Here is a 13,459-nt window from a genome sequence, read left to right on the forward strand (position 1 = left end):
CATCATTATCAAGAGATTACAACTCGCCATTATAATAGAGAGGCTATCAAACAGTTGTATGTTTAGCTAAACGTGGTATTGCATTGTTTAGAATTCGTTTATTCCCCAAGTTTGATATGACTGAGGTAGTGGTGCAATAACTATTCTAGCAGTGAAAGCTTAATATTTTGCTTGATCTACTTTTTATTTTCTTTTAGTATTTAGGCTTCTTACTTTATTTAAGAAGTATTTATGGAGCACAACCCACTCTTTCACTAGACTTGGCAAATCTGATCAATAATCGATTACCCAACTCAAGACACAAACTCTACTAAAAAATCATCGTTCCTCCCTAATCCATACCCAACTTGATCGAATTCGACTTGACAATCAGTGTTTCCAATAGTGATTATATTTATTTAAATAAGATTTTCAACAATATTTCCGGATATGACCCAACCTAACATGAACAGATCGATCTCAACATGTAATAAATGACCCGACCCAACCCGACCCGACCCGAGTTGACCAATTACCTTTCCACTATTTCCTTCAAAAATAAAAAAAATAAAAAATAAAAACCGTACACTAATAATCTATATCGAAGCCCAAAACATTGCAAACTCAAATATGGTGAACCACTTTTGAGCATCACCCTCTTAAGTCTTAACCATGTCAATATCAATTTCTAGCACCTGTTCACCGCTTTCATGGCGAAACTACTGTCACCCAACTCCCAAACTCATGGCCCGTGCCACATTTTTAAGGCATGGGAGCAGCAGCAGCAGTAATCAAACCCTTCAATTCAACTCCTCTACACCAGATTCTTCGTTCACCCAACGATTTGGGCTTCGCATTTCTGGGGCTAAATTGGGATTTTGCGTTCGAGCTGAGAATGGTGGAGGAGAGAGAAAGAGAAGTGAGCAAGAAATTGAGGATGAAGAATTGGAAGAATTGAGGGGAAAAAGCACAATGCCTGATAGATTTAGGTACTTGACTAAGGAAGTTCCTTCTCCCCCTCTTCGTTGGCCTTGGTTTGTAGGTATCTTTCTCCCTCCTTTTCTTTTGATTTCATGTTTTTGTAAATTTTGTGTTACTTTTTAAGAATTAGTGTAATTGGGTTTTTGTTTTTTTTCAACTTATCTTAATTTCTTGTTTGCTGATATTTTGATTTTGAGTTTACTCACAAATTTGGGAAATTGAAATTGAAATTGAGTGATAAAAATTAAGTGGAAAATGTGTTAGTAACAGGGCTGTTAAAAATGGGACAGGAAGAAATTCAGGGTTTTAGATATACTAAATTTGAAATGGTAAATAGGTAGCTCGTTAATATCCAATTTCTGTATGCGTAGCATACCCTTACGGCTTGTTTGGTAGACATTTTTGATGGGTGGTTATGGCAATGAGATTATATGAAATGGTTAATCGATAACTGTTTAATATCGGATCTCTATATGCATACTCTTATGGCTTGTTTGGTAGGCGGTTTTGATTGATGGTAATGGCAACGAGAGTTTATATGAAATTTGCTAAGGAAGTCTCATGACAGTTGATGATGTTTCTACTTAAAGCTTCATTATTACTCGTTAGTCGTTACTAACTCTAGGGAATGTTTTAGGGAAGGGTAATGAAAAGAAATACTGGAAAAATATGTTCCTTGCTAGTCCTTCTTTAGGATGATTGCGGCGTTAAAAATGAAAAGATGATAATGAGTGTGGAGGAAGGAAGAACACACCACCCGCCCCCCCCCCCCTTCCCTCTTTGTTGTTTTGAAGTCTTCTTTCAATTCTCTTGTGTATTGAAATGGAATTAGGGTATTTGGAACTTGATTTAAGTTTGCAACCGAACTGCCTTCCAAAACAACCTCTTCCCTCCTGTCTCCTCCCAAAAAGAATAAAAATAAATAAATAAATAAATAAAATAAAATTGGTTGGAGCCTTGGAGGTGTTTAAGAGAAATTTGCTTGTAAGCTTCAAAGTTAAGGAGTCGTCCCTCTTTAGCCTTCTTTATGTGCTCCTTCACCTCCTTGCCTGCCTCTTCTAAACAAAATATTGTAGGCCAAGAAAATGAAATTAATGGAGGTTGGAGGGAATGTTGGGTTGTTTTTCATCACGAAATCACGAACCCCACATTTATCTTCTCTCCTGAATAAGTAGTTTTTTTCTATCTTCTCTCCTGTTGATTTTAACTTTCTACTGATTGCTTCTTCTTTGTTTAAGGAAAAATCACATTTATGTACCTTTCAACCCTTACTATGAGATGTGGCATCACTTCTTGAAAATACCAGAAATCCTATACTAGCTATACAAGAGAGTAAAGTTACAGTCTTGCAATGACTTTAAAGTCTAAACTTGTTGGTGCTGTTTACAAACACTAGCTAGGCTACTCAAATCAGATTTTCTTAGAGTTGTGTGTGTGTGTGTGTGTGTGTGGGACTGTGTGTGTGTGTGGGACGTATACAAAGTGCCTAAAGTAGATTGTGGGTGTTTGATTTGTAGTGCACTAAGGAATTTTGAGGTTGAAGAGTACAAAGAGCCTCAGAGTATTTGGATTGTACATGATAAATATAAAAGCATGAGATCTTCTAGAATGAGTACTTCATTACAGTGGCGGATGCATGCATATTAAGTGGGGTCCCTTAACCCCACTTGAATATTTAAAAAAAAAAAACAAAATTCTTAAATTATAAATTTTTCTTCCTATAAAAATTGCTTATATTTTTAATCAAATGACCCCATTAAAATTTATAAAATGTATTTTGACCTCGTTAAATATTTTTCTGGATCCACCACTGCTTCATTATGATGAAGATGAATAACTAAATGTGCTTTATTTGAACCTCTAAATTTGCAGGTGCTGCATTTTCTGACCACTTATATGTGTCTGATGTTGCCGTCTTGATTTTGTAGAGAATTTTTTTGGATACTTGTAGGCCAGCTTTCTAGGGAATTAAGATTGAAAGAAATGTAGTGAGGGCATCATGGCTGCTACTATGGACATAAATGATGATAGGAAGATCTTTATTGTCCTATACGGCCATACCTGAATTAGCTTTGCTGTATTGAACTCTATGGTGCTACTCAACTTGTGTCCATGCCCAGTATTTTACTGGTTGATGATATGTTGTATGCAGTAACTTACAAGTATGCATACTATTAGAACGAAATGTTCCTTGCCCTTGAAGCTTGCCTCTTCTGTACTGGCCTTATTGGGTTTTACTATGAGGAAATACATTCTGTTTACTAATCTACTGAGGATCTTTCCATGTTAATGCAACTAATAATTCTTGCTTTTTTCTGACTTTGCTTATGATATATGCAGCGCTAGCATTTCTCATCTATACTTGGAGATCAGTCTTGTGGGAACTTTCCAATTGGAAAAAGCTCGTAGCGAATATTTTCCATTTTATCGGATACCTATCGAAACTTGTCTTGGCTCTCATATTCCATTTCATAGGTGACCCAATCTCCTACACAATTCTCTTTTTTGAGACTGCAGTTCATGCAGTCCGTTCCTTTTACTCCAGCATAGCGACATCTGCTCCAATACCAGAATTAACCTCAATCATTATGCTCGCTTCTATTGTACTTGCAATTGGAGAAGTAGCTTCTCCAAACTCAATAAAGTGCCAACCCTATCTTCTTACTGCAGCTGGGATTATTGGTTATGGGGCAGTGAGAGGTTTCATCATTGAACCAGTGTTCTGGTTGATGCTTGCTGGTCTTTTCAGCTTTTCCCGATTATTTAAAAATAGGGATAATGTTTCTTCTGCATTACCTGTAGCAACTGTATTGGCCTCTGTTGGTGAGCCATGGGTTAGAGTTTTAGCGATAATATCCTTTACAGCATTGGCTATTCATTACCATTCTAAAAATCTTGCAGAAGGAAATGAAGTAGCTGAAGTTACTTCCTCCAGGGGAAAAGTTCCATTTCCTTTGTTGGGTGTCGCATTAGCCATTGTAATTCGTGTTGCTGCTAAGTGGGCTGGCTATCGCCATTTGACATGGATGGTTGTGTAGTTAATGTGGAGAAAATTTCAAGCTCTTGGGCTTACTAGAAGAAAATTTCGTGATCTTAGCTTGGCTTTGCAACTTTATGTGCTTCATTTAGCTGTCCGAATATGGTAGTCATTTTCTTAATACAGCCTTGATCATTCCTTCTGGCTATATTACAGATGTAAATGTTTACATTGTAGCTTGTACTTGGCAATTTTTAGCAACTTTTTACGAAATAGTTTGTTAGAGGGGCTTGTATGATATGAGTTCCCTCCAGTCAGAATTAAAAATGATAGCCCAACAATTTGGAAGAAGAAAAAAAATCAAGGTTAAAAAAATTCTTCATTGAAAGAGCATGGAGCCATGGAAACTTCACATAATACTTTTTGATCCATTTGGTAAAGTATGCACTATGTACGAGTATTTGTTATTCTAATTTAAAGAGATAAATGTCATACTATAGTAATATAGTATACAATGTACCAAGCATAGCTTGATCTAGTGGTAAGTTTTGCATCTCACAACCATGAGGTTGTGGGATCAAACCTCACTAAAGGCACTTTGGGGGTGGAGATTCCCTTACCCTTCCCCCCACTTCCAAAGTGCCTACCTCGTTAACCCGGGTCGGAAAGACCTGTGAGATTCCAATTTGGTAGGCCCTTCTCCTTTACCAACCAAAAAAAAAAAAGTATACAATGTATGATCCATTTCATTTTTCATTGGTATACAACACTTCAAATCTCTTCTAGCACACAAATCTCCAATTCAAAATGAAAAAACCTGACTATCCAGCCAATCTAAAGGGTAGTACTATTTTTACCTTTATCATGTTCTTTTTTTTTTTTAGACATTAAGAAAATGATTTCATGAATAAAAGATAGCTAATGACATTTATAAACAATCCTAAGAAATCTATAAAACCAACACAAATACATAGCACCTATAACACTTTAGAATTAATTACATCGCAGATTCGACAAGCATTCGTCTTAATAATAAAAAAAAAAACTAAACCCTCATCTAAAGCAATACAATGCGTGAGTTTGCACTAATTCGGCTTGAAATCTAGTTATGCATGGTCGTTTGAGTGAAAATACTCATGCGGTCCTCTAGATACTTGCAGTTATTTTAAAACCCTAGTCTTCGATCGTCGCTAGGCAAATAAACAAAGAAATTAAACACAATAGAAATAACACCATCTCAAAGATGAGATCTAACTATTGAAAACAATTAAAAAGTTTTTGGGGTTTATCACCGATAAGAACACCAATAAAAATCGCTAAAAAGATTCATAACTAAGACCAAGAAGAAAAGAGATAAAAGAGAGAGAGAAAAGGGAGAAGAGTGAAGGAAACTTTCACACACACACACACACACACAAAAAAAAAAAAAAAACAAAAAAAACCTACTTAACTAGCGATAGAGGTTCTATCAAGGAAGAAACCCTGGAGAGAAACGAAAAAACCTCCCTATTACTTTTATCATGCTAATCTACAATATTAGTATCTCCTATTGTTTATTAAGAAAAATATTGGTTACATTATATTTTGGCAAAAATTGTACTCAATAGCACCAACTATAGTGTGAGTGTAGTGAGTAACACCACCAAATCTAATAGTTAGAATAGCACCAACTTTTAAAATGGGTTCATAAATGACTATTTCTAGTAGCCAAAGTGACATCGGCTATGCCTATGTATAAGGTTATCAATATCATTTATGACATCCGTTGCACCCATTGCCAAAGTAAGTATTGTTTTGACAACTAGTTAAAGGCGATACTACACACAACACCAAAGTCACAGTTAATGTTGGCAATGCCAATTTCACCTTACTTTTTTGCTGCTTTGACTTTAGTGACAAATCAACAATATTACTCTGAATTTCTTAAATATCTATGTTTCTCTAAGAGCTCTCTTGAACCATAACCCGACCTCAACCTACAATCACTCGTAACAAAAATGCTTTGAAAACCCTCAAATCCCTTTATGGCTTGTACGGAAACTACATTTCCCTTCAAATGCTAGAATTGGCCCAAATGTTTAGTTTGAGAATTATAAGAATTTACATTCATATCCAAATTTGTCCCAATTTCGAATCATTTACTACCTCCGTCTATATTATGTGCAACTTTGAGGCTTAGCACGGACTTCTAGGCAAAAAAATTGAAATTGTTGTTTAAGAGAATTAAATGCATGTGGATTAAGTTATAAGAGAGAGAAAGTGAGGACTGCTGAACTTTTTTTTGGTGGGGAATTTTTTGCCAGCTTTTAAAAAATGGAAAAATTCATTGTTTTTTTTTTCAGGGTTTTTTGCAAGATATCCTGCGGGAGAGTTTCTTCACCAAGACTGGTTCCTCTTCGGCTGTACCTGCAAGTAGACGGAAGCTCCGGTTGTGCGAAGTTTTGCCTCCGACGATCAAGTTAGTAAGGGTCGCAGGAGAATAGAAGTGCGGAAAGTAAAGTAGATCTACTCGGATCCCGAGATCAGGTGATTTCTCTGTTGTGAGATGTGATGTAATAAATGAATGTGTCCCCAAAATGGGGTAAATGTCCCTATTTATAGGGCATTGGGAATCAGTGCCCCCTTCCTAGGCTATCAACCTAGGTAAATGGGCTGCGCCGTTTTTACGGCGCCTCGGGATTTGGGCCTTTGAAGGCTGTCGTTTCCCTAATGATAGGGGATGCCACGTGTCAAATGTCGATTGGCCTCCTTTTGGACCAGCCTTGGGATGACACGTGTCACCTTCTAATTAGGCCACGTGGCCTAGGTATTTTTACCCAAATTATTTGTCCCTCACAGGGGTGACGTGGCGTGCCACGTGGCGCCTGTGACACTTGTCACTTTGACATTGGTTAACAGTTTTTTACTGTTCACCTTCTGGGGAAATTGCAGGGATGCCCCTGAATTTACCCTTCTATAAATAAGAGTTTACCCCCCCTCACTTTGAAATTTTTCCAAAACGTCTAGAGAGAGAAAGCAGAGAGATTTTTAGAGAGATAAACTTTGATTACCGTTTGACATTACCGTTTGATACAGCCGGTCAACGCCTGTCACATATCTTCTTTTTTCAGAAAAATACTTGAGGTAACCGTCTCTCTCTCTCTACTCTTTCTCATCCTTTTTACCGTTTGTGCATATTGCTTTGAATAAATGGCTTCACCAACAACACACACGTCACAACCTAGGACAATAGTCAGCCGGTCTCTTGGTACGACTGAGTCTAGGACTAAAGGTGCCGTCTCTGGGTGTTTGGACGACCCTTGTTCTTCCCCGAATCCGACCGTTTCTGTATTTGTGCAGAACACTATGGCTCGAACAAAACAGACGACGCCTGACCCAGAATATAGGGAAGATGGTACCTTGGAGGTGCCGGTTGACGAGGTCTATGACCATCCTCCGGGTGCACCAAGCACCCCAAGCGACTCCATATTAGAGGAGTCAGAAGACAGAAAAGGTGAAGAGTCCGGCTCTGGGTCGGGCTCTGAAGAATCCAACAACTCACTACAAGAGGATACTAATAGCGAGGAGGATGAAGCGTCCTCATGGCCTAAGCAGACGGATCCATTTGGGGTCCATGTATTTACCAGGAATAGAGCGACCATGGAGACGGGCCTAACCACCTTCATAGCCAAGCGTCCCTAGGGGAAAACTATGGGATTAGGGTGCCGCCTGAGGCTGGCATAATTGCTTGGGAAGATGATCAACAAAATGCCAACAATTATTTCGGCTGCTATGAGGCGGCATTTAAGGCCGGCTTACGCTTCCCCCTTCACGATGCAGTGAAGGCCATCTTGAGGGGGTACGACTTAGGCGTATGGCAACTCACCTCCAACTCGTGGGTGAACATCCTTGGCAATGTTGCCGCCTACGAGATGCAGAATATTAAGCCCGGTTGGGAGGCCTTTGCTCATATGCATTATCTAAGCCGTGCTCCAGGCGGCTAGCTGGTGTGGTATACTCTGACCACGCATCCGGAATATCTGATGATGCTTGATAAGCCGTCAAAATGGACCAACTGGAGGAACAAGTTTTACCTAGTCTCCTTTCCTAGCCGGCGCGAGAATCATGAACTTCGTTGGTACAATAAGAAGTCGGATCTTTTAGAATAAAAGTGTGCCCTGCAGCGTGTCCCAAGCGAAGGTTGGGACCAAATACTAGAGCCGGATTTTTTCGGGGTCACCACCATGCCCCTGTCAGACGGCAAAGAAATAATTGTACCCAAAAATTGGGTACCCCATCCTGAGTGGTTTAAGGACGAGGCATTCTTGTCCGCCTGTGGTCTGAGTACCATGTTTGATAGACGTACGTAGGACAACCATCCGACATTTTTATGCCGTGTCTATTGCTTGCATGATTTTTTGATTTCTTGCTTTATCTTGTTATCTAACAGACGGTGTCTTTTGCAGAAACGACCATAAATATGGTTTCAGCCGATAAGACGCCTGCCAGATCTACAGCCCAGATCAGGAAGGACAACTTAGAAAAGAAAAAGGTTCTGCATGCTGCAACCAAAAAGGATCAGGTATGCTCTGTGTTTCGGGGTTTTTTGATGTCCTGCGGGAGAGTTACAATTCCGGGACTGGTATCCGTGCGCCTGTACCTGCAAAACAACGGAGGCTCCTTGTGGTGGGAGTTCCACCTCCGACGGTCAATTTAGTACTTGTTTTTGGAGTAATAAATGCGAAAAAGTGAAGGTTGGGAGATCTGGTTCCTATAGGGGAGGAGTGATCAGTGTGTTTAGGTTCTCTAGGTGAGAGTAATTAAATTGCTTAATTCCCCTTAATGAGGATTAATTAGAGTATTTATAACTTTGAGAAACGTGCCAAATACTAGGTTTAGGTTAACCTAGGGCTGACTGGGCTTCCCTTGGAAATTGGGCCTTGGTGGCCGTTTGGCCTTTTTGGCATACGGAGGCCACGTGGCGTGACACAACTGGTCCATGGTGGACAGATCAACTCCTGACACGTGGCAGGCTTCTATCGGCCCATGTAGCGGACACTTGGTAGAGCCTGAATGGTCCACTTGTTAGATGGTGATTGGTAGGGAAAAATCCCCTAATCATATGCCCCTCACAGGTGGCATGTGACTGTTCACATGTCACCTGTGACAGGTGTCGGCCTGTAACAGGCGACAGCCTGCTACAGGTGTCGCCCTATGACGGGCCGGGCATTTTTCCCGCTCGTTTTTTGAATTTGGAGGCTACTCTTCGCATTCTCCTTTGCCCTATATAAAGACATGTTGACCAAGTCTTTTGTTCACATTTGCAAACTTTCTCAAGAGAACTCTCGGACCCCTGAACTTGAGCTTTTACACTTTGCAACTTTTGACCTGCCAGGACGACTGTTTTTACTAGGCGCCTACTCAATCAAGCTCTTCTTCAGAACTTAAGTTTCAGGTAACTGTCTGTTTCTTTATTCTTTCTGCTTTTGCACTTTTTCTTTATTTTTTGAAAATGAAACCTCAAAAGCATCCAGCACGACCTAGGTTAGCAATCAGCCGGTCACTGGGGACGGCTGAGTCTAGGACTAGGGGTACCGACTGCCCTGCGGTACTTCAAACTTTGCGCAAGTCCCGGAATCCAACTGTCTTCGTATCTATGCCGCCTGATACCGCAGGGACCCAAGGCGGCCCTTCAGCCGAGAGCTCTGAGGGGGGAGCTAAAGTAGCTCCTTCCCACTTCTTTGTTGATCTGGCCAGTCAGCAGACGACCCCTGAAGAAGAAGAGGGGTCAGCCCCCTCAGGGAGAGGGGAGGAGTCGGACTCTTCTGATAGTGGGTCTAACTCTAGCTCTTCAAGTCGCCTCTCTATAAACTCAGAGGAAAGGCATGCTCGCTTGCATGAGGCGAGAATTTCTCATGCAGCTAAAAAGGGGGACGGCTGGTCGGAACCATTCGCCTCTCATAGGGAGTTGAATACTCCTTATTACTGTCATGTCCCAAAGGGCCGGATTAAGGCCATGAAAGAACGAATAGACACTTTTCTATTGGACCATACGATGGGTCCGGATTATCAAGTCTTTGTGCCGGATGGTGAGGATACAGTCGTCTGGCCCGCGGGGTCTAGCTATGGGGACGCCTGTTTTGGCTGCTACGAGGCGGCCATCAAAGCTGGACTGCAATTTCCCTTGCATCCGGTCGTCCACCAAATCCTCGATGGATACGAGGTGGGGCTTTGGCAGTTAGCCCCGATTCTTGGTTCAACATCCTTGGCTATGTAGCCGGATGTGAAATGCACGAGGTGGAGACGAATTTTGAGGCGTTCACCCATATGAACTATCTCAGCCGGACCCCCAAGGCAAGCGGTACCGGCTGGTACCAAATAACGAGCCACAAGGGCTACCTAATGACCAGGGGTAAAGAAAATAAATGGAAGGATTGGAGAAACACCTTCCTCATCATTGCCAGCCCTGACCGGTTGCTGAACAAGCGCTACAATAGGTAGAAAAAGGATCCTCCTCTTCTAGCAGGCGGTCGCAGCATGCCGCCTGTCCCCCGCAAGGCTCGGGAAGAGATCCTTGACCGAGGACTCTTCAAAGTAGAGATTAGGGAAAACTCTACTACTGGGGTACGAGAGCAAGTGCCCTTAACTGCGTCCCAGAGTTTCAATGGCTCTATGACGAGTTTTTTCTGGCTGCTTGCGGCCTTAGCAGTCGGTCCTCCAGAGGTAGCCAGCCTCTTGAATATATGTACCCTTCTTTTGATTTGTTTTCGAATTTTTTCTAACTCTTGTGGTTCTTATTTTTAGTTGAATCTATGGACCAAATCTCCGCATCTAAGAAAGCGGCTGCCTTGCTGCGAGCCTCCATCATGCAACAGAAGCGGACCTCTTCTGATTCTCCTGCCAAGGAGACGCCCATAGTGAGTTTTGAGCCTTAGAAATTGTCTTGAAAAGCTGCTTATATCAGTATTGACCACTCATCTTTTTCGCAGGCGAGCACTTCCAAACCCTCCTCCTCCCAGCAGCCAGACTCGAAGGTTCAGAAGACGACTGGTGGGAGTACGCCTGGATCTGCCAGGAAACAGTCGGCTGACAAGCAGCCAATCACCCCACAAAGTGTGGGGAACCCATCATAAGTCCTCAGTCGGCCGCTAAGAAGTATAAACTGCTCTGCTAGACTTAACTTATTTGTAAATCACTCTCTTCACGTTTCTGATGTTTCTCTTTGTTTTTGATGCAGGCGGCCCTCAAGATCCGGACTTGGTCCAAATGGCCAAGTCCATGATTAAGGCCGTCCCTTTAGAGGGATGCGGTCAAGGGAGTCGGCACCCTTGACCTAGACGACATTATGGGTCTCCTTTCTGAGGTAGATTTGGAATACTTTTAAAGTGTTGACTTGGCATGCCGCCTGTTATTCTCAAATCTGACGCCTGCTTTTCCTTTTTTCAGACCATGCTGAGAGTACATGGCCTTCGAAGGCCGATCAGCGCCAAGAACAAAGAGGTAAAGGCTGCTAAAGCTATGGCCGCCTCTGACGTTGATAAGGCAATGTTTCAAATTGCCCAAAATGAAATTTTGACTACTGATATTCTTTATTATCAGGCGCAGGCAACTTCCACTATTCGCGCTGAGTTGGAGGCGGCCAAAAAGAAGAATAACGAGCTGGAGGTGACAGTCAAGGGTCTCCGAGATGAGCTGAAGCCGCTTAGGCAGAAGATGACCCATTTTGAGGCCATGGAAAAATCTTTGGCGGCTGTCAAAGACCGTCTACAAAAGCAGGAAAAGAGCCTCACTGACGAGCTCTCGGCCAAGGCCGAGAAGGAAAAAATGGAGTTAGTCCAAGCCATGATGGACGACTCGGCTCAAATCATGAAGATGACTTGGACAACCCTCTTCCCAAAAGCTCACTATGCCGCATGGGAGAAAAAGTTCAACGCTTGTACTGAATTGTACAACCAACAAATCATGAGACATGCGGCTGAGGAAGACAAGGCGGTTGAGTCCAGCTCAGAAGAGGAAGAGGAGAAGGTGGCCCTGCGGCTGATTGAGGTGGATGCGTCTAAAGAAGCTGCTCCTGATGCCGAGACAAGTAAGAAAGATGCCTCCCAAAACCAGGCGTCCCTTGCTGATCAGGCGGTAGTCAATACTGAAACCCTGCCTCAATCTTAAAGCTTTTATGTCTTTACTTTTTTCTTTGGCCTGCGCGCCGTTTGTTCTTGTATCACTTTACCCGGCCAGGGGGCCGGGGTATTGAATATTTTGCTTATCTTTATGGCCGGCTGTTTATATGAATTTGGCGACCATCTTTTGGTCGTCTTTGCTCATTGAATTTTGCTTTATGCTTTATTTTTGAATATTTTGCTAAGTGTCGAGGATCCTTGATATCAGCTTGCATGTCATACCGACCGTTTCGGCTAGCCATGTATTTAAGATTTGTAAACCAAAGATTGTGAACAGGTACAAAGTACTGACTTCCTATGCCCCTGGGCGACTAGTTGTCTTGGTTCCAGATTAGGCGATCAATCGACCATTTACCTAGTCGGACCCCTACATATTTTAGGTGATACGTTAGGTTTGTTTAACTTTTTCAAGTTAGAAAGGAACATGCCGCTTATAACTAGCCCGCCTGTTTGTTAAGATAAGAATAGTTCTTGAGTCCTTGTTTTCAAAAAAGCAATCGACCTAGGAACCAAATTTTCAAACGTGTTTGGTTTGAAAAGAGATCATCTTAGTAGGGTCGGGGTACGAGAGCTCTGGTTCGCCTTTAGGCAGGCGGACTCGTCATACCTTTTGAATCCTTACTAAGTATGAGAGAGTGACTTATGGGTAATCTTTGAGGTTACCCACTCGTCATCTTTTATGCTTGAGTAGTAGAGACACCAGGCGGCAGAGGCCGGCTGGTCCCCTTGATTCACCAATTTTTGTTGGCTATTTACTCAAGAGGTACCGGCTGTACTTATCCCAAGTAATACAGACGGTTATCTGACTCGGATGTTAACTGCTAACACTTGTTTGGTTTAGTGTTAGAGTTATCCTTGTCTCAAAAACGGCTACGAGGTTGTCCTTGGGGACAGTCGTCTGGGTGCCGTGTAATTAGTTTATAGAACAATGTTCCACCCAAAAGGGAGCTGCTCTCTGCGACGAATTTCATCCGGAGGGATGCCGCCGGACATATGCTATGATGTTGGGACAGGTCGTATTAGTTTAAGGATTGGATAAGTTGGCTGGGCGCCTGGTCTGATCATTCGGCCATAGGCCTTAGGTAGTTCATGGCGAACTAAGTATAAGAGAGTAGCCGACTGTATAGCTACAGGCGGCGTGCCCCTCTTAATTGAATGCACATTTGAGTAAAATGGAGAGTAGCCGACTGTTTTATCAGTTGGCATGCCCCTCAATTGATAGAAAAAATAAAGAATAGCTGGCTGCTCATGGAGCAGGCGACATGCCCCTCATAATACAAAATAGATGAAGAAAAGTAGCAAACTTTTATTAGCAGCTCTTGGCTGTTTACATCATTCAAAAATAATACTTCTTTAGATTATCTAC

At 42.0% G+C, this 13,459-nt stretch overlaps 1 protein-coding gene across 1 annotated transcript; it reads left to right on the forward strand.

The window, feature by feature from the left end:
• The first annotated feature begins 234 nt into the window (after nt 1–234).
• LOC110685226 lies at nt 235–4,397 on the forward strand. Its single transcript, XM_021861715.1, has 2 exons — nt 235–1,021; nt 3,301–4,397. Exons 1-2 carry the CDS (start codon nt 652–654, stop codon nt 3,996–3,998), a joined length of 1,068 nt encoding a protein of 355 aa, XP_021717407.1. The 5' UTR covers nt 235–651; the 3' UTR covers nt 3,999–4,397.
• Nucleotides 4,398–13,459: the final 9,062 nt, after the last annotated feature.

This window comes from Chenopodium quinoa, unplaced genomic scaffold, assembly GCF_001683475.1.
Source record: "Chenopodium quinoa cultivar QQ74 unplaced genomic scaffold, ASM168347v1, whole genome shotgun sequence".
Lineage (NCBI taxonomy): Eukaryota > Viridiplantae > Streptophyta > Magnoliopsida > Caryophyllales > Amaranthaceae > Chenopodium > Chenopodium quinoa.

Bases quoted from the DNA above. Each gene is read 5' to 3' on its own strand.
- LOC110685226 (XM_021861715.1), top strand. From the start codon at position 652: ATGTCAATATCAATTTCTAGCACCTGTTCACCGCTTTCATGGCGAAAC. The intron at 1,022-3,300 runs GTATCTTTCTCC...TGATATATGCAG, and splicing joins TCGTTGGCCTTGGTTTGTAG to CGCTAGCATTTCTCATCTAT.